We start from the raw sequence: 21,445 nt of genomic DNA, 5'->3' as shown, positions 1-21,445 counted from the left end.
AGACTGTCGGGTTGGTGCAGTTTGTCAGGCTTCATGTCTTAATATGGAAATCTTAAAGAAGTATATGCAGCAAGCCTAGGATAATTCAGTAGAAGCATTAAAGTAACTGAGAAAAGAGATATTGTTTTACTTTCTCCTGGGTTTCTAATCCACGTTGCCAAGAAGGCATTTCTGTAATAAAAGCTAGCTAGCATTGATTCAGTGCCTGCCATCTGCCAGGCTGTGTTGTAATCAATTTGTATATATTATCTCATTTGATCCTTAAAAGAATCCTCTGAGGTAGGTGTTATTATTACTGCTCATTTTATAGATGAGGAATGTGTACTAATAAGCAATGAAGCCACTGTCTCAAGAGCTCATGCTTTTGGCTTAGCTGCATTTTTTATTTACCTTGTGTGACTTCATCTTTTCTGAGGTGACACCATGTGTCCTGGGCACCCAGTAACAATAGGGAGTTTGGTCCTTAGTTGTGGAGAAGCCCTTCGTGTTTACCAAAGGCTTCTAGCTCACCTTTCCCTTCCATTTATTTTTATATCCTAGAAAGAAGATCTACTTCCTTTTCACTGTCTGGCCCTCCTCGGAAGCCCCAAGAAAGCAGAGGGCATGTCTCATCAGCAGAGGATCAAACCATCCAAGCTCCTGTGCTTCCAGCATCTGCATTAGCCAGGGACTCCCCCTCAACCCCAAATGAGATGAGCTCCAGTACTCTGACCAGCCCTTTAGAAGCATCCTGGGTCAGCAGCCAGAATGATTCCCCAAGTGATGCCAGTGAGGGGCCTGAGTACTTGGCCATCGGCAACCTGGACCCCCGCGGCCGGACGGCCAGCTGTCAGAGTCACAACAGCAATGCTGAGAGCAGCAGTTCCAATTTGTTCTCCTCCAGCAGCTCCCAGAAGCCAGATTCTGCTGCTTCCTCCCTAGGGGACCAAGAGGGAGGTGGGCAGAGCCAGCTGTCCGGTGTCCTTCGCAGGTCTAGCTTCTCCGAGGGGCAAACACTCACTGTCACCAGTGGGGCAAAGAAGAGCCATACTCGCTCCCATTCAGATACCAACATTGCCTCCAGAGGAGCTCCAGGTAATGATAATCTCCAGCCCTCATCAGTAAGGGGCCTCCTAAATGTAGGGTAGAAGGCAAAGTTTGTTCTTAAGAGTCCTCAAATGGCAGAAAGAGAAGTTAAGTTTCTGTTGATGTAATGAGTATCCTGCTTATAATGAAAAAGAGAAGTTTGTAATGTAATGTGGCTATCCAAGGAATCTCTCTGGGAATATTTGTGTGTGTTCCTTTATGCCTTGCTAAATAGTAAGTACTTTCCAGGATCCTTTCACTAGTTCTTTAGCATCAGAAGACAGTGTGACTAATCACAGTTCAACTTCTAAATGCATCTCTCAAACTGAAGGGAAGTACTAATGAACTTTAAAAATAGTCCCATTAAATTCCTCCCCTTCCTGTGATTGCTGAGAAGTTTGGTCAGGATGTAGCAATGGTATGGGAAAGGCAGAGGGATACTAGGGTTTCCTTACTGAAACCAGAGATAATAGTGTATGTGGGATGATGTGACCTAGTAAACAAGCAGGTGGGGCTGAGTGCTACATCGCTAATTCAGGTTGAAAGGCAGTCAGGTAAGGAGGCCCTGGCTGCTGGGACCTCCCTCACACAGACACCAGCTGCTATCTGAGAGCACCCTAGGCATGGCCAGGCTAGATCTCGCTGCTTTTGCCATATCCCTGCCACCATCTTTCCTAGGTTTTTGGTGTCTGGCAGGCTTTGGTTGGGTTTCATTTGTAGAGAATCTCCCAGAAAGCAAGTAGAACATGGACCTTTGTGCTCAAAGCCAGTTCTGGGTGGAAAAGCCTCAGAAATAAAATATAAAAATAAAACAAGGAGTTCTCATCATGGCTCAGTGGTTAGCAAACCTGACTAGGAACCATGAGGACTCGGGTTTGATCCCTGACCTTGCTCAGTGGGTTAAGGATCCGGCATTGCCATGAGCTGTGCTCTAGGTTCCGATTGGACTCCTAGCCTGGGAGCCTCCATATGTTGCCGGTGCGGCCCTAAAAAGATAAAAAACACCAAAAAATAAAAAATAAAACTAAAAATTAAGAGCAAAAAAGGAAGGTTTCCTTTCATGGCCTAAGCTGTAATTTCTAAAAGGTGAAATTTGTAATTTCTAAAAGGTGAAAGCTAAGGTCCTCATCTGAGACTTCTGAACTGCAAACTTGTGTCTCTGTGTCCCCTCAGTGATGTGGTTTGGCTCATTGGAACTCTAGGAAAAAGAAAAAATCTCCAAATCAAAGCCTGTCTTCCCACGAGCTTGCTTAGATGTGAAGAGTGTTTGGGTTAGAACCTTCCTTCACATCGCCTGGAACAGACCTGGTATCTGCTGTACTCCAGGCCACTGGCGTTTGAGCGTGTAAAACTTCCCTGCCCCCATTCTCGAATCCATGTGGATTCCAGAAACCACGGTAACCTGCACTGGAAAAGGGAGCTAGAGAAAACCTAAGCAGAAGGATCCGAGGGAGTGTGGGTCCTGTGCAGCTTCTCACATGACTCACCCCTCCCTCTGCGCTAGGGTTCCCTCTCAGGAGTTAAGCCCCCACCTTTGCTAGATAAGAGGACACTCTTTTTCTCACTCTGTCTATTCTCATTTTTCTGGACTCTCCTCTGCACCTGTCTGTCTACGTACAGGAGGCCCCAGGAATATCACCATTATAGTTGAAGATCCCATTGCAGGTTTGGGAGCCAGTCCTCCTCCTCGTCCACCACCGTCCTCCTCCTTCTGCTCCTCTGTGACCATCTTGCCTAGTTCAAGAACTTCCTTTTCCATTCTGGTGTCAATTCACATCTGGTTAGTCTGGTCCTGTAGCGGTGTTTGGACCTTTTTGTAAACTGATACCAGTATTTTGCATGGTATGTTTTCTGCCCACCACTTCCAGATGCCTCATTCAGTCTCTCAGCAGCTTCTGGGAGGTAGACTTATCCATCTTGTGTTGCCCAAAGATAAAACTGAGGTGTGCTTTTTGTGTAATTCATCATAATGAATCAATCAGTGGCAGAATGTTTCTTACAACTGAGTACTGTGAATTACCTTATTTTCCTTGAGTTAACACCAGAATGTGTTTTCTCCCCTTCCCATGGTCTTGGATTGAGTGCATGTTTTTTGCCTCTCCTACAGTCCGTTGTTCCCTTTTTCTTTCACCCGTCTTCCTTCTCCTGTAAATTTCTCCCCCACCCCCTCATCCCAACCACTGCACGGGATTTTTCTAGTGACTTCAGTCTGTTTCTTTCATTTTTATAGTAGTGTTCAATTAGAATTTCATGTAACCTTCTGGGTACCATAATGCATGGAGACAGTGACACTAGAATGTGTCTGCAAGACAAAGTGGTGAGGGAGAAATGAAAACTATGGCTAATGCTTCATGAAGCCACTGAGTATGTTAGCTTTGAAAAGAGGTTAAGGAGGAACAAGTTTGCAAGACCATCGTTTAGAAGAGCGTTGTTCTCAAGGAGATGAGAAATTGTAAGGAGACAGATTTCAGATCAGTATAAGGAAATTCTTAGAATTGTAGCTGATCAGCTGAATGGGAAGCATAGGGAGGTGGTAAGCTCAGTGAGCGGGATGGCCTCGCCATGCTGTAAAGGAATAGGGTTCCAGTCTTGGAGTTTGTGTTGTGGGCTGAATTTGACTGTGGACCTCAAAGTTCCCTTCCAAGTCATGGTTTCTTGCCTAGACATCACGTGCAGTGATTGCTGGTTTGTAGTGAGGAGCAGAGCCCACTGTGAGGACCACCAGGAGAACACAGAGTTGTCACTTGCCATGCAGTGGCATTTTTTTTGTGAGAGGAGCATCTGACAAGTTGGCACCATCTGTCAGGGAAATGGCTTGGAGACCGTTCAAACATTCATTCTCCCAGAGCATCCTGCTCATTTCTCAGGCACCCACCTGCTTTTCTGCCTGCTCTTCTTCCCCTGGCACTGGGAATTTTGTGCTTCCCTTTGAAGGATATCAGTTTCCATTTCCTGCACGCCATGCTTGCTGCTGTTTCTCCACTCAGCTCTCGCTGTTCCCTGAAAACTTTTACCCAGGTTCTCCCTATTTTGCTGGCCTTCTCTGGAAACCTTTCCCTTCCTTCTCTGGGAAGACTGGGTCTATAGCCTTGTGACTGAGCCCTTTGGTTACAAGGCTATCCTCCTTGGCTTCTCTAGCATTGTCTTGATGCTTCTTTTAAGGACATTGCTGGGTGTTATTTTGTTGTTCTGCTGGTTCAGAAGTGTGTTAAATTTGCAGGTACGACAGATTGACATTTCAGGTTCAAGAGAGGCCATATCTTAGCGTTACCTTAGTGAGGTTAACCCTTTGTGCTTATCTCCACGTGAGGACCATTTTCAAAATTGGTTCATCAAGAGGGTAGAAATTGGCTGACATTCCTGAAACATTTGAGAAGAAGATGGAAGAAGAGAGAACCAAGTTCATGAACCCACTTGGATTTGATTCTTTTTCGCCTTGCTGTTGCCACATTCCGGGTCATGTTTTCTCTTTTCGCCTTAGAATACCCTGACTTCCCGTTTCCTTTCCTCCATGTGTTCCTCCCTTCTTGGACTGTTCCCTGTTGCTGTGCCACCTCTCTCCTGCATGGGAGGGCATTGGGAATGGGAGCAGTTAAATGCTGAAACTCCGAAGTTGGGAATATTTGTGTCGCTCACCTCGTATGTGTGTTTTTACTCCCTGGTGGCCACTGACACTAGAATCCTGCAGTGATAAGTCGAAGTTGAGAGGCCCCTTGTCCTACTCTGGTCAAAGCAGTGAAGTCAGCTCTCCCAGCTCTCTGTACATGGAGTATGGTAAGTGAGTACTAGGAAGGCCAGGGCTGCAGCTGTGTGTTTTCTCTGCTCCCCTTGGACTTGCCACGCTCTCAGCTGTGTGACTCATCTTAGCTCTGTGGAGGGTACACACTGTACAGTCTCACCCTCCCTTTCATCATTTCAGCCGCTGTGCTAGAAATCACAGTGCCCTGCCATTTCTCTCGCTCCTCTCTGCCTTAGGGGTCCCACCCTCTCTTATGCTGTGGGTGTTATCACGGTGTTCGTCTGGTGAGCCAGGTGGAATGGTTCTCTGAGCGGGTGAGAGGGACTTTGAAGAGAGGCCTTTGAGTGACTGGGCTTAATTACCAGAAGATAAGCTCCACGTGGACATCATCCACGGGATGAAGCCGTTTGTTTCTTTGTCTGACTCTCAGCACAGGTTGTTTATTTTCGTTTTTGTGGGGTAGGAGGACAAGTATGTCATCTTTAAATTTTGGTGGTCAAAGGATTGTCTCCAGGCTCTCTTCCATTTATTCCACCATTCTCTAAACTTAGGGGCTTAGTGTTCTGGGATTCTGAGATTCAGAGAAATTCCTTTAGAAAACACACACCTTTCCAACCTGTTATCTGGAAAGACCCGGGAGCATCTTTGGTGTTAAAATCATCAGGCTTTTCAGAGAGGCTTGGCTGTAAAGAAGATTTGCTTTTCACATCAGGGCTTTTTATATCCACGTTCCCTTTTCCCTCAGAGGGCAGTCAGTACCTGGGCTCAGGGGAAGGCATGTTCAGAAGACCATCAGAGGGACAGTCGCTCATCAGCTACCTCTCTGAGCAAGACTTTGGCAGCTGTGCAGACCTTGAAAAGGTGAGGACTCTAAGGAGCACCTGAAAAGCCCAGGAGTTGGGAAATCTGGCCCGAGGCACTCTGCTGCTGCTGTTATAAAGAGGTTTTGGGTGCACTGCAGGAACCTTGGGTGTAGACTTCAGGTAAAGATAAGTCACAGTAAAGATAAGCTCAACAAGTTCCATCTCTGAAAACCTCTTAGGGGAGTCTGTGTACCTCCTTGAGACCCAAAATATTACATTATTGTCTTAAAAACTACCTTGATCAGAGGAACATTAAATTTTAGTCACATGATTATTGATTTCTTGATCCTGGAAGCTTAGCTGAAGACTTTCTCTAGAATCAGCTTCTATATTTTGTTCTAAGGCTCAGATATGTAATAAATAATGACCCTGTAGCATTTTCAAGCTTATAAAGCATGTCACATTTACCTTAGCACTTTCTCTAAAGTGTATGGCTTTAGGAAAGATTTGACATCTTTGCTGTCATATTTTTTATAGAAAGTGGGACATGATGGCCAGGTGTGGGCAGATAGAAGAGCAGAGAGAATGTAGAATAGGTTTTCTGGCCATCACTTTTCCTTATGGCAGAAGTGTGCCTTTGCACTGGGTGTTTCAAGTAACAGCAGTGCACATCTTGGAAGCCACTTTGCAACAGTACAGTTGGTCAGGCGTCCCTTTTTCATGCTCTCTTTCCCCAGGAGAATGCCCACTTCAGTATCTCAGAGTCTCTGATTGCTGCCATTGAGCTGATGAAGTGCAACATGATGAGCCAGTGCCTAGAGGAGGAGGAAGGGGAGGAGGACAGTGACAGGGAGATCCAAGAACTGAAGCAGAAGATCCGCCTTCGTCGCCAGGAGATCCGCACCAAGAATCTGCTCCCTGTGTACCAGGAGACTGAGCACGGAAGTGAGTGGGGTCGCTTCTTCAGGGCTTCAGGATAAGACTTGGTACCTCGTGGGCTTTCTTTTTTGTCTTCACATGAGATGCTATACCCAAGCCAAGAGTTCCTTAGGAAGATTTTCTATGTTCTAATTTTTTTTGTTGTCTACCAGACTGGAGTCCTAGAGCTCGAATTCATTTCCTACCTCAGAAATATCTGCCAAAAACTAGATTTCTGATAGGAGGAGAACTAAGGCCACTGGTCCCAGATTCATTTCCCAGAGATACTTCCCACTTCCCAGAGATACTTTCTGTTTATATGAAACTTGCATAAGGATCAAACGAGAAGAGGCTCTAGCCAGAAGAGCTAGTTTCTATTTCCCCACTGTAACTCCCAGCCAAGTATCCTGTTTCCTTCTCTGTGAAAATCATACCAGGTCCCTTTTGTTTTGACCCTGGAAAGAGTAGGAGACCTCTTTCTGTCCTGTTTATTACCTTTTTTTTTTTTTTTTTTAACGTAACAGGCTTTCGCGTCACTTCCAGCAGCTCCCAGTTCAGTTCACGTGATTCAGCACAGTTCTCTGACTCTGGTTCTGCTGATGAAGTTGATGAATTTGAAATCCAAGGTATGAATTAACACTTTGTTTCAAGGGAGGCTTCATTAGCTGTTTCTTGCAATTATGAATCATAGCCCAAGAAGCTTTTCCTAAGTAAGGAATGTTATAGGGTTCTTTATGGAATGTTGTCACCTGTTGTAAAGGATAACTTCTCCTGCTAAAAACAAAACCCATTTAAAATTTAAGCAGAGAAGTTCCCATTGTGGCTCAGTGGTAACGAACCCAACTAGTATCCATGAGGACGTGGGTTCAAGCCCTGGCCTGCTCAGTGGGTTAGGGATCTGACGTTGCTGTGAGCTGTGGTATAGGTCACAGATGCATCTCTGATCCTGTGTTGCTGTGGCTGTGGTATAGGCCAGCATCTGCAGCTCCAATTAGACCCCTGGCCTGGGAACTTCCATGTGCCACGGGTTTGGCCCTAAAATGACAAAAAAATAAAATAAAATAAAATTTAAACAAAAAAGAACACTGAAAGGAAGTGTTCCAGTGGTGTGGGCTGGCTGTTGATGTCACCCTGATGCTTCTTCCTCAGTGGCACCTTTCTCTCAGATTCTCACTCTCATTCCTCCTGCTGACAGCCTAGAGCTAGCCTATACCTACATGAAATTAAAATCCTCTTCTCTTGTGTCCCATAATACAACTGACATTGTTTCAAAGTGTTTAAAAAGAAGCATTATTATAATGCTAAGAGAAAAGGACAAAGAGTCCCTGGGTGGAAAAATGAAAAAGGGAGGAAAAATCAAGTTTACAAAGTAGAGCTTTATTTTCTTTCCTACCAGTGCTAACTTGCTTAGTGGAATGACAGACTCTTGTGAACATCTGCCTAGAGAAGTGGAGGGGCTCTTGGAAGGCAGTTGTGTTAAATCAGGTTAACCCATGGTTAATGGGTTAATCCATTACTGAAAATCATAGATTTCTTCAGCTTCCAATCAGTGCAACCAAAAATGAGGAGATGGAAAACCCAGCAGACAGTTCAGGAGTATAAGCTCTTCCCCCATGAGTGGAACCAAGAGTAATTTTCTTACAGAGGTGAATTGTATCTATAGTTCTCCACTGTAACATGATGACAAATACATCTCTTATTGCGGGAGGCTCTGACTTCCTGTTTATACCAGTCTGGAGAACCCATTCAACTCAGGCTGTGGTGGCTGGGTTTCTTTCCTGTTCAGAAATACAATTTTTTTTTTTTTTTTGTCTTTCTAGGGCCACACCCAAGGCATATGGAGGTTCCTAGGCTAGGAGTCAAATGGAGCTGTAGCCGCCGGCCTACACCATAGCCACAGCAGCACCAAATCCGAGTCGAGTCTGCAGCCTACACCACAGCACATGGCAACGCCAGATCCTTAACCCACTGAGCAAGGCCAGGGATCAAACTTGTGTCCTCATAGATGCTAGTCAGATTTGTTTCTGCTGAGCTATGAAGGGAACTCCCAGAAACACAGTTTTTACACATATTTTCCCAGGTCTCCAGGAAGTTTTTCTTCTGTGTTCTCCTTAGAACCTTCTGATTTTCTTTTCATAACACTAATAGTCACTTAAAACTCCATTTTTCCTTTAGGTGTGATTTTCCAACAATTCTTTAGTTCCCTGACACCATCTTAGTGTCCTACAATTCACTTCTGACTCTAACTCCTGGAGTTAGCACAGAACCCACAGGTTAAGGGGTCAGTCCCATGAAACTGCTCCCTTTTCAGATGCCAGCTCCAAATGGGGTCACTGTCCTGCCTGCACTTCTCCCTGGCCAACTGCAAACCCAGAGGTTCCCACAATTCCCCACTCAGGTTTGATAATTCACTAGAATGACAAAGAACTCAGGGAAGCACTATACTTAGTATAGTTTATTATGAAGGATACAGATGAATAGTCACATGAAGAGGTCATAGGGCAAGTTCCCAAGTGTCCTGAGCACAGGAACCACAGTCTGTAATTGACTTGATCTCCAAGTTAGAAGAAAATAAGAGGCTTCTGCCCTATCTTTCAGGACCAGCAGTCAGAATTCCATGTGGGTAATTTTAAGGTAAATCCTAAACATGCTACTTCACGGGCTGTGGAACAGTCCACTTGACTACAGTCTGTTCCTTGCAGCAAAGCAAGAAGCCAGAGGGAGCTTTTCAGATTGGAAGGAGCCATATTTGAAATAGCCTGCCTGGGTGTGGCATGAAGTGCACTCATATTGGAAACTATTGCTGCATGTGTGGCCCCAGAGGAGGTGTTTAATCAACTCTCCAGTCAGTTCAGAACAGAAATCCTTAAAGGAAACGACCTTTAGGGCAGGGTTTCTCAACCTCTAAGCCAGATAATTCTTTACTGTGATAGACTGTCCTGTGTATTGTACCATGTTTAGTGTAATTCCTGGCCTATTTACCCTCCAGGTGCCCTTCTCCTCAGTTATGAAGATAAAAAATGTCTCCAGACATTGTCAAATATCTGTAGTGGGTGCAAGATCCTCCCTGGTTGAAAACCACTGCCTTAGGAGGTCTTTAAGGCTAGGCTGGTTTGGGGAAGCAGCAGTAACTATCTCCCAGTCTGTACTGAGAACCTGCCTATGGATGTAGCTTTCTAAAAGCATTGTTATCTTTTGGAGTAAAAGTTAAGTCCTAATTCCAAGAACTCATGGTATAGAGCTGTCTGTCATTCTCATTGATTTACTTCCTCTCTGAATGCTAAAGGGCCCCTTTTATAATCATTGTTATACAGATGGTAGTGAAGGATCTAACCTGACTAATATGTCAAAGAATGGACTCTCCTTGTCAGTGGCCTCCATGCTTTCAGGTAGCTTGTGTTGGAAGTGTGGGTATGCTCATACATGCATGTGTGTGAATGTTTGCACTAGCTTTTGTACATACTGTATCATGTGACAGCTTTCAGGGTTATGAGGACTAGGGTTTGGAGAACTATCTGGGGAAAACTGGGTTTAAGTCAGCCAGGAACAATTCAGATACTCATTTTCTTCTTCCTCATGTGACCCCAACAGTCCTCCTGAGATTGTCTTTGTTGCTTCTTCCTTATGGTGATATGTGTAGATTAAGTGGTCATTGTGGCTGATACAGGTAGTGGACAGTTTAGAAAGGAATGGTCAGGTGAAGAAATTTCAGTTCCAACCTGTAGCTCAGTTACTGCCACACATTCAGACAGCAAAAGTCAGAATGGTATAAAGCTTAATATCTCTTCAGAGTTTCGAAATTGAAGAGCCAACTTTCTGGAAGCTGTCTCTTCTAGGTACTTCGTATACAATTAGGATTTATTGCTGCAAATGTCTGGTCTTGGTAACTGCTTTGTGATCGAAACAAATAGGCTTTCTGTAGGTGGGGTTAACTGAAAGAAAGTAGTTTTCTGCTCAAAGTGGCTTTAAAACACACAAAACAACAAAATTTGGGGCTTATTACTTTGACAGTTAATTATTTTATTTAAAATTTTAATTCACAGTTGATTTTAACTATTAATACTGTAAGCCGCTAGCGTTTGGAATAATTATATGTATAAGATTAAATCAGGGAGTTTCCGCCATGGCTCAGCAGTAACAAATCTGATTAGTATCTAGGAAGATGTGGGTCTGATCCCTGGTTTCCTCGCTCAGTGGGTTAAGGATCTGGCATTGCTGTGAGCTGCGATGTAGGTCACAGATGTGGCTTGGATCTGTCATTGTGGCTGCGGCGTAGGTCAGCACCTGCAGCTCTGATTCGACCCCTAGCCTGGAAACTTCCATATATCACAGGTGTGGCCCTGAAACAAAAGAAAACAAAACAAGAAAGATTATATCAAAAAGTAATTAAGTACTTTTTACTCTACTCCTGACCTGTCGTAATTTATTCTAACATAGTCTTCTCATGCTTGAGAGGTAACTATCCTAAGTCACTTTTAAACTGGCGTCTAATTTGCATAGGGAAAATTTAATATAAAGAATTGTTAACTGTAATGGGGGGTTGAAGTAATGGGAGACTGCATCATAAGGAGTACGGAGAACTCTAAAGAGCACTGGAATAGCAGATATAGGCAGCAGTCACCATCCCTAGGACTGAGATGGAGCCTCAGGGAAGGAACAAATGTAGAAGAGAGTCAGATTCCCCAAGGCTGAGATCCAGACCTCCTGACTACCTGGGTGGTGGAGAAGTTCTCTGAAGCTGCAGAAGTGCCCTGAGAGAGTGTCAGGGGATGTCGTCCTTGAGAGGTGCCATGCCAACAGCCCTCACCAGGAGACCATTCTCTGGGGTGCTGGAGGAAGCTGCCCCCAAGGAGGTGTTGTTCCTCAGAACTCAAGGGGTGCTGGGAGAAGTGGTTCCTGAGAAGGGCCAAGCTTGTGGCACCTGCTGTGAAGCTTTTCTGGGAGGTCCAAGGGAAGTCATGTATGGGAATCACCACCAGTGCTGCAAAGCCTCCTGAAGCCATATTTATCTAGGGAAAGTCACTTGCACTTTCCCTAAACTGAAAGAAAGTGTCTGCCCAGAGGAGTACCCCAGAGCCAGCCAGAGAAACCCTTGTCACCTCCAGTGTCCCTCCAGCGCCCTCTACTGACAAAGCGTAACATTGCGGCAGCTGGCAGAAGATCAGTGTTTTTGAAACACTATCACAGAGCATTGTCACAGAGGAGACAAAAAGAAGGGCAGCTTTGGAGATGAAAGGCAGTAAATTGATAACTGGCAAAATATATAAATAAGAAAGTTCATGAACTATATTTTCTTATAAGTTTTAAAATTATATCCAGTTTAAGGTAATCAGTTGCTCCTCCCCACCTCCCCCTTTTTAATAAGCATTTTCTCCTTCTAAAACAAGAATAGTTGCAGCTCTCCATTTTAAAGTGTTTCCTGCTGAGTCAGCAGTTATAGAAGATTCATTAGAGTCGGATTTCTGGATATGTCAGGTGTCACCTTATCTACTAAAAGGAAAGCAGGGTGGAAACCAATATCACATTGGCCAGTAAATTCTGAAGTTGACTCTGTTCTTCTGCCTCACTTATTTTACTTAAAGATGTACAGATTTTACTAGGGTACCAGGGTTTTAACCAGTTCTTCCCTGATCATATCATTGTCTGGACCTGCAAAAATTCTTATTACATGTCATTATTTTTGTTTTTGTGTTTGTATCTGTTTTTGAACTTTTTTTCAATCATTAGCAATAACCCCATCCCATCTAAAGCATCAGAAGCATATGAAATCAGTTCTTGTTAAAGAATTAATAAAAAGTTTCGTAATTATGTTCATTTCCATCTGGAAGAAGAGCTCTCAGACTTCTTTCTAAAATGTTCTCATTTGGGAGGTATTTAATCCATTCAATTGAGTAGCTTTCTTCTCTTTACTCCTTTTTTAAAATTTTATTTTTTCTGCTGTATAGCTTGGGGACCAAGTTACACTTACATGTATACATTTTTTTTTTCTTCCCTTTGTTCTGTTGTGATATAAGTATCTAGACATAGTTCTCAATGCTACACAGCAGGGTCTCATTGTAAATCCATTCCAAAAGCAATAGTTTGCATCCTCTTTACTCTTTAATTATCTTAGGCACTGGTCTACTTTTTATCTAGATCCTTAACTAGTGTTCCAACCACATTAACTTAATCATCTGCTTGAACTGACAGAGAATCAGCAGCTTTCAGCAGAGGCCTAGTATACACAAGACCTCCATACTGACATGACATACGGGTGTCATGTCCCTTTTGACATCAGGTGCTGCCTCTCCTCTCCACTCTTGGGGTGAGATCATCACACCCAAACCTGGGTAGTCTTCTAGTCTTGGAAATATTCATGATTAGCTAGGAAGTCATTGCACCTCTGGTAAAAAAGAAGAAACATGATAAAGTATGACTTGACTTTATTTTCCAAAGAGGGGAGACTTTTTCTTTTCTTCTCAAAGACATCCTCTATGTGAGGATGAAGAAGTGCCAAGTAGTTTTTATAAAGACAGTGGTTTTCAGCAACTGTAAATTGTCAGCCACCTCTCTTCTTTGGTGTATGGTATTTTCTTTAGTAGCCTGGTCCTAAGGTAACAACATTTATTAGCTCTTTTTTCAAGGATGTCTGCCTAAAATTTTCCTCTCATTTTTTCCTTTCCTATCACTCCCAAACAGGCTGAAATTTGCTTTTTTGCTTTTAGCCAGTTGTTTATTTAGGAAGTAATTTTCAAAAGCCTGTTAGGTACAAAGCACTCTGAAGGTTATAAGGACAAAGCAAGGCTTAGGTATGATCCGAGGGAGTTTAATGTTACTGAAATAAATGAGGCAGATCCAATGGCCTGTGACGATCTACTGCCTAGAATTTTTTTTTTTTCCTCCACTAGCACTGTTTAGAATGGAATACACAACTGGCAGTATATTGGGAACTAGATTTGAGTGGTGCATATTCAGACAGGGAATATACACATGAACTTTGTTAAATATAGTAGGATTTGTTATTTACTAGTCAAAGATTTCATTAACTCTCTTAAGTTTCTCTATGCGTAGAGAGCATGTGAAAACTGACAGATTTAAATTCTCTTTTCTTACTTGTGTTTATAGTGTTGAAGACATTGATTTTCAAGAATATTATTTGAGTATATGCTTATATACAGAGCAGCCCAACAGAAGAATTAGACATGATCTCATTTCCTCACAGGGAGATACTATAATCTAGTGATACTTACAAATATATATTTAGATACAGAGGAAACATGAACAATTGAACTGCCCTTGGCTAAGTGCAGAGTGATGTCATGTAAGCTTAGCACTCTATTGAAGGGCTTAAATGCAGTAGATTGATCATTGTGTAGGTTTAATTAGGAAAAGAAAGTCTTTTCACGAGGCTTCAAAGGAAGTGGGAGATGAGACTTACCAGAACAATCTTGTTTTCGTGACTTGAATAGGCTCTCTTTGCCTTTGTTGAACTTGACTGCTGTATTTCACATTCTTTCCATCAAGAGTGTTTGGGTAGATGAGGTCTCCAGAGAGTCAGGCATATCATTATTTGAAATCCTCTTCAGAATTCTTTATTTGAAATAGGATTTGGAAAGTCTGTCAGAGTTTCCTATAATTATGCCCAAGAGTGCTATAGTAAAGATCCTGTTGAATAGCTCCATGAGAATTTGTTGTTACCAGGCAGCTCCAGGGAATTGCCAAACCATAGAGAAGTTCTTTTCTTCCCTGTACCACCAGACAGGAGGGGACTCTTTCCATGAAACTTTTTTTAAGGATATGGAAGACTTGTCAGATTGAAGGATGGTCAGATTTTAGTGGTCAGATTTTAGAAGCAAAATTTCATTTCCACGTACATTTAGTGAGTAACCTCTATGATCTAAATTCTGTGTTAGGTACTTATTCTGATATAAAAAAGAGAGTTCTTGCCTCCAAGAGTTTATCATTTAAGAGGGTTTGAGATTTAGAGAAAGAGGGAGAAATTGGAATTATTTGTGTTTTTGCTTTGAAGAGAATGTGTCCCTGTTTGCCATAGGAGACTTCGTTTTCTCCTTCCATGTTTTGCACCAAATCTGAGTGTGTTTCCACCTGGATTTGTGGCCACTTTGACCTTCTCAGTGCCGTGCATAATATCACTAATTCAGCCTGGTTGTGACTTGAACAGAGCCAAACTATAAATTGTATGTAGAGCTTCATCTGGACTCTGCTCCTTCTCCTGCACAGAATGTAGCACCTAGCTGCCACCCTGAGTGCTTAGCTGGCAATAAGTTGGAATGGTTTCCATTAATGTCCCTTTTCCATTTCCTGCTCCCCTTAACTTTTGTTTCCATTTAGATGCAGACATCAGAAGGAGCACCCCCTCAAACAGCAAATCCTTCATTTCCTCTCAGTCCTTGTAAGTACTTTTTTAAAATTAAACTTTGGGATATATGGAGAAACAAAGCCAGTTCTTGGCCTGTGGATGAGCAAGTCCATGGGATAAAGCCAAAGAGGCAGGGTTAATGTGATGGGACTGCCTAACAGTGGTGAGCTACGGGAAGAGAGCAGAAGATCATGGTTCAAACAGGATGGGCTCTGGTGGAGGCAGAACTCGCATGGAGATGATTCCCTCTCCACTAATTCTGATTGTACCAGAGGCCCCCAGAAGGCCAGGTTTTGGTTTTGGTTTTGGGGTTTTTTTTGGTCTTTTTAGGGCCCCACCTGTGGCATACGGAAGTTCCCAGGCTAGGGGTCGAATCAGAGCTGTAGCCGATGGCCTGTACTGGATCCTTAACCCACTGAGTGAGGCCAGAGATCAAACCCATAACCTCATGGAAACTAGTCAGGTTTGTTACCGCTGAGCCACAATGGGAACTCCAGGTCAGGTCTTAAAAGAGAGAATAGTGATGGTGATTTCTGATTATGAAGTCAAATTGAGGAGTTCTTTTGTAGCACAGCGGGTTAGGGATCTGGCCTTGTCACTTGCAGCAGCTCTGATTACTGCTGTGGCATGGGTTTGGTCCCTGGCCTGGGAACTTCCACATGTCACAAGCATGGCCAAAAACAAACAAAAAAGTCAAATGGAACAAGTTCCATGTAGTAGATGCAGCTAGGGGAAGTAGTAGTTCATGTGAGAGCAACAACAGTCTTTATAGTTCACAAAGCAGTTTTACTCACTCTATTTTATGAGCAAATATTGTCATCCCCATTTTGCAGTTAAACTGAAGTTTAGAGAAGGGATATGAAACAATTCTTTTTTTTTTTTTGTCTTTTTGCTATTTCTTGGGCCGCTCCCGTGGCATATGGAGGTTCCCAGGCTAGGGGTTGAATCGGAGCTGTAGCTGCCAGCCTTCGCCAGAGCCACAGCAACGCGGGATCCGAGCCGCGTCTGCAACCTACAGCACAGCTCACAGCAATGCTGGATCGTTAACCCACTGAGCAAGGGCAGGGACCGAACCCGCAACCTCATGGTTCCTAGTCGGATTCGTTAACCACTGTGCCACGACGGGAACTCCTGAAACAGAATTCTTAGCGAGCAGTGCCATGAATGCCAATAAGTGGGATGTGAGCTTAAGTCTTAGAAATATGTGTAGACCAGTGTGTTTTCCACTGCCCAGGTGTGTCTGAAGATGAGAGAGAAAGCATAGCAGACTCAGTGTTATGAGTGTTCTCTCAGCCCAGCACTCACTGTGTACGGTATCAGATCCAGATCCTCTTCCTGTCTTTTCTCCATGCTCAGTCTTCCTTGATGCTCTCCTTTTCAGCTCCCACTGCTTCCTCCACTCTACATCTGCTGAGGCAGTGGCCATGGGGCTCCTGAAGCAATTTGAGGGGATGCAGCTCCCAGCCGCCTCGGAGCTAGAGTGGCTCGTTCCAGAGCACGACGCCCCTCAGAAGGTTGGCTCTTTATCTCTTTTTCTCCACCCACTGTCCAGCCCCAGGAGGCCTCAAGCCTTTCTCCCTTGTTCCATGTGCCCCAGTCTAGAATGAGCCTGTGTGTTTCCTTCCTTACTCATAGAAGCCATTCATTACAAATGTGTGGAATGAATAAATGAATACTTGCCTTGGTTTTCCCTAGTAATTGTCAGAATAGGAGATAATGGCTCCTTCACTGTCTCATTCCGCATGACTCCTCACTAGTCCAGACGCAGCACTCCTCTGTCGTGACCACGTTTGAGACTCTGGAAAAGTGAACTATTCGGATTCTTCTTTGCTCTGCAGTTGAATAAGGCATGAAGCACCCTGGCATACCAAGGGTCCCAGGGTGGGTTCAGGGCCAGCATTAGCCGTGGGTGCCACCACACTGGGATGCTGTTTCTATTCCATTTGATTCTTGGGACCCAAGGCCCCCACTTCTGCTAGGCTGGTGTGTTATCCTTTATTTCAAGCGCCGAGTTTCCCTGAAGCCCTTGCTTCAGGAACATTTCAGTGTTCCTGAAATGTCTTTCATTAATTATGCTTCTTTCATGGCCAGAAGGGTCAAGCATATGTATTCCCCCAGACTGTGCGTGTTAGGTCACGCTGTGCTTTTCTCTTGCAGCTCCTGCCCATCCCCGACTCCCTGCCCATCTCACCAGATGACGGGCAGCATGCTGACATCTACAAGCTGCGTATTCGTGTTCGTGGCAACCTGGAGTGGGCCCCACCCCGGCCTCAGATAATTTTTAATGTTCATCCAGCCCCAACGTGAGTAGTGAGTGGCTATGCCATTTTGAAAACAGATGCAGTACACACTGCTATATAGAAAATAGATCATCAACAAGAACCTGCTGTATAGCACAGGGAACTCTCCTCAGTATTCTCTAATAACCTATATGGAAAAACAATCTGAGAAAGAATGAATGGAGTTCTTATCATGGCTCAGTGGTTAGCGAACCCAACTAGTATCCATGAGGAGGGGGGTTCAATCCCTGGCCTTGTTAAGGATCTGGCATTGCTGTGAGCTGTGGTGTAGGTCACAGACATGGCTTGGATCCCACATTGCTGTGGCTGTGGTACAGGCTGGTGGCTACAGGTCCGATTGGACCCCTAGCCTGGGGACCTCCATATGCTGCCGATGTGGCCCTAAAACAACAACAACAAAAAAGAATGGATATGTGTGTATGTATACCTGAATCACTTTGCTGTACCCCTGAAACTTAACACAACATTGGAAATCAGCTATAGTCCATGTAAAATAAAAATTAAAAATTAGGAGTTCCTGTCGTGGCCCAGTGGTTAATGAATCCGACTAGGAACCATGAGGTTGCGGGTTCGGTCCCTGCCCTTGCTTAGTGGGTTAACGATCCGGCGTTGCCGTGAGCTGTGCTGTAGGTTGCAGATGCGGCTCGGATCCCGCGTTGCTGTGGCTCTGGTGTAGACTGGCAGCTACAGCTCCGATTCAACCCCTAGCCTGGGAACCTCTATATGCCATGGAAGTGGCCCAAGAAATGGCAAAAAGACAAAAAAACAAAATAAAATAAAAATAAATAAAGTCACAATTAAAAAAATAAAAATTAAAAACATATGTATTTGGTGAAAAAAAATAAACAGATACATTCTCTTTGGATTATCAGAGCTGTCTCCTCACCTTCTTGTCTTTACCTCCAGCTAACCTTCCACACAATTCTAAAAGGCAGAGGGAGAGGATTACCTATCTTGTTGCAAGCTTACTCTTTCTTGGTCCTCCGTTCCTTCCCCAATCTAACCAGAAATGAGGCCTTTATCACTGGCCTCCAACGCGTTGCCTTCCTTCCCAATAGTTTATGAGCTGTTTTTTTTCCTCTTCTTCTTAGGGCTACAAGTGCAGCATATGGAAGTTCCCAGGCTAGGGGTCAAATTGGTGCTATAGCTGCCAGCCTACACCACAGCCACAGCAACTCAGGATCCAAGCCACATCTGTGGCCTACACCATAGCTCACAGCAACACTGGATCCTTAACCCACTGAGCAAGGCCAGGGGTTGAACCCGAGTTCTCATGGGTACTAGTTGGGTTCATTACTGCTGGTAACTCCTGTTTTTGTCCTCTTCTTAAGATGAATGGATGCTTTTCTTTCCTACTGTTCTCTCCTCTTTTCTATTTCTCATCTCTTATTTGTACACAAAGTGTGGTTCATCATTGGAGAGAGTCACTGCCTAGACCTAGATTCTCCCCTTATACTCCTTGGTTTGAATTGGTTCTCCCTGTAGGGTCATTTTGTCCAGCTCTAAATATATAGGTGAATTTCCCTCTTCCCATCCTTACAGGAGCCCTGTGTCTATTTCTCATTCTTTACATCCCAGAGGCCTCATGTAGCTGGTATCTGCCACTCCCCTCTCCTTCCCTTTCCTCAGGAGGAAGATCGCTGTGGCCAAGCAGAATTACCGCTGTGCAGGTTGTGGCATCCGGACTGATCCCGGTGAGCATCTTCTCTGACCCCCGTGCTGCCTCCAAGGGCTTCACCCTCTCACACACTTGGGCGAGGGGGCTGGTCAGAGAGGTAGTGAGAGGAAGTGACAGAGCAGAAATGGGGAAAGAGAGGGAAGGGGCCTGGAGAGGGGAAAGGGGTAGAACCAGGCCAGAACATGGTAGTCAGAGTGAAATGATTTCTAGGAGCACATTACCAGGATCGTATATGGGAGAAAATTGTGTACTTTCAGCCAGGTTCTTGGTGGCTGGATTTTTATCAACTCTGGTAGTGTTTGTTTCCTCCATGGCCTCCAGGTTGGGACACAGAAACCATAGGTCCCACCACCTGAGTTTCTTCCAGCTTTGGGAGCTCAAGCAGAGGTGGCTGGAGCCCATTGGCCACCTTTCTTCCTCTTTCAAAAGAGACAGCAGGGCTCCCTCACCAGCTTATAGATGGGACCTTTTGACTTTCCGGTTTTTCCAGATTATATCAAGCGGCTGCGGTACTGTGAGTACTTGGGCAAGTACTTCTGTCAGTGCTGCCACGAGAATGCCCAGATGGTTATCCCCAGCCGGGTTCTGCGCAAGTGGGACTTCAGCAAGTACTATGTCAGCAATTTCTCCAAGGATCTGCTCATTAAGATCTGGAATGACCCTCTCTTCAATGTGCAGGACATCAACAGTGCTCTCTATAGGAAGGTCAAGCTGCTCAATCAAGTCCGGGTAAGACCCTTGAAAAGGTCTAGTCCTAGATTACCCTCTGTTCATAGCAGCTTCCCAAGATCACCACATTTCTCTTTGTCACCATGGCAGAGCTGTAACCATCTCGTCATTGTCCCTTTCTCTGTGTACTTCCTCTTGCCATTTTCGAGGTATCTGTCCAGTTAGAGTCTTAAACCCGGCAAGGCCACTAGAAAGCAATAGATAACACTTGATGGCAAAAGCAGGATTTCTCCCTTTGATGAAAATATTACGCAACAGAGAATAGGGTAGCAGGGGGGCAATTTGGAATCTGGTTTTCTCAGTGGCTCCCAGCCGTGTGTGTGATTTGGGCAGGCTGACCTAGCAGAAAGGCCTTCCCTGACCTTGAAGCAAGGTGTTGAGTTACAGCAGAGAGGATCTGGCTCTGGCTGCAGGATGCAAAGCTTCCAGACCGCCAGAATTTAAAGGTACTACTGGTCTTTCTAATGGTTGCCTCTCTCCTTTTTACTCCCTCCAACTCTCTTCCCATCACCACAATGCCCTCCTCTCCAGCTGCTGCGGATCCAGCTGTATCACATGAAGAACATGTTTAAGACATGCCGACTGGCCAAAGAGTAAGTTGTGTGGAGGCCAGAGGCCTCTGGCTGAATTAATGTCTCTGGAAGAAACATGTCCCAACAGGTGGCCCTTGTTCTGTGAAGAAAGAAAGTAGGGGGATCTTGAAGAAAATTCCAGAAATAGTAAATGAGATTCCTACACCAGGAACCATGCCTATATCCTCCTCCCTGGAAGGGGAGCTCTGGGGTTATTCTCTCCAGGGCAGGTCCACTGGAGAGAAGGTTGGCATGAATCACTCTGCACAAGGGCATAAAAGTCACTTCTGCCATCCAGACACCTGTAGCATGGAGGGCCAGGGTGGCCTGGGCTGGCTGAGTGTTACCCACCCTCATAACCTCTGCCTAGGACCCTTCCCTTCCCTATCCTGCTTCTGGATAGAGGCCCTGATACTCTGATGTGCCACATGACATGTTCGTTCTCTGCTGCCATCTACTTCCCCTCGCTTCCTGTAGGCTTCTGGATTCCTTTGACACAGTTCCAGGCCACCTGACAGAGGATCTCCACCTGTACTCACTGAACGACCTGACTGCAACCAGGAAGGGGGAGCTGGGACCCCGGCTTGCTGAGCTCACCAGGGCAGGGGCTGCCCATGTAGAGCGATGCATGGTAAGAAATTCACTTTAGCATGCTGCTCCATATCCCTTCCTTAGGGACATGGAGAGTAGGGTGGATCCAAGGTTCTTGCCATTTAGTTCCAAGAAGTTCAGTTGACCTGTCAATACTGTGAGGGAAACTGGACAGGATTGCTCTTCCCTGGGTTGGCCAACAGCTAAATCATCCAGATTTAAATAACGTAGAATTAGAAGAGGATTGCTGCTGGCATTTCTACTGGGAAATGGGCAGGACTAAGCAGGCCTTCACTAAAGAATTGTCAGGATGTGGGAGGAGGACCTGAATTAGAATTTGGAGAGGCACTGGGTCTTGGCTTTATCATTTTTAGTCTCTGTGACCAAGGGAAATACTTTGCCCTCTGTGGTGTGAGCCTCAATTTTCTTGTCTCTAAAATGAAGATAATGAGGAGAGTTCCTGCTGTGGTTCAGCGGAAATGAATTTGACTAGTATCCATGAGGACACGGGTTCGATGCCTGGCCTTGCTCAGTGGGTTAAGGATCTGGCATTGCCGTGAGCTGTGGTGTAGGTCACAGACGTGGCTTGGAGTTGGCATTTCTGTGGCTGTGGCATAGGCCAGCGGCTACAGTTCCAATTCAACCCTTAGCCTGGGAACCTCCATATGCTGCAGGTGCGTCCCTCAAAAGA

At 44.8% G+C, this 21,445-nt stretch overlaps 1 protein-coding gene across 3 annotated transcripts in view; it reads left to right on the top strand.

Moving 5' to 3' along the window:
• RUBCN (rubicon autophagy regulator) overlaps nt 1-21,445 on the top strand; it is a 53,955-nt gene that overhangs the window by 28,130 nt on the left and 4,380 nt on the right. The window contains exons 7-19 of one of the 3 annotated variants that reach the window (XM_047790165.1): nt 541-1,074; nt 4,744-4,839; nt 5,550-5,665; nt 6,345-6,552; nt 7,050-7,151; nt 9,840-9,914; nt 14,857-14,917; nt 16,266-16,398; nt 17,042-17,187; nt 18,814-18,878; nt 19,353-19,591; nt 20,123-20,184; nt 20,641-20,794. In XM_047790165.1, coding sequence (XP_047646121.1) covers nt 541-1,074; nt 4,744-4,839; nt 5,550-5,665; nt 6,345-6,552; nt 7,050-7,151; nt 9,840-9,914; nt 14,857-14,917; nt 16,266-16,398; nt 17,042-17,187; nt 18,814-18,878; nt 19,353-19,591; nt 20,123-20,184; nt 20,641-20,794 — 1,991 coding nt within the window. The remainder of the gene's footprint in view (nt 1-540; nt 1,075-4,743; nt 4,840-5,549; nt 5,666-6,344; nt 6,553-7,049; nt 7,152-9,839; nt 9,915-14,856; nt 14,918-16,265; nt 16,399-17,041; nt 17,188-18,813; nt 18,879-19,352; nt 19,592-20,122; nt 20,185-20,640; nt 20,795-21,445) is intronic. The other 2 variants (XM_047790183.1, XM_047790174.1) reach the window with 2 other exon arrangements.

Source organism: Phacochoerus africanus, chromosome 1 (genome assembly GCF_016906955.1).
Source record: "Phacochoerus africanus isolate WHEZ1 chromosome 1, ROS_Pafr_v1, whole genome shotgun sequence".
Lineage (NCBI taxonomy): Eukaryota > Metazoa > Chordata > Mammalia > Artiodactyla > Suidae > Phacochoerus > Phacochoerus africanus.
This window is presented reverse-complemented; position numbering and strand designations above follow the sequence as displayed.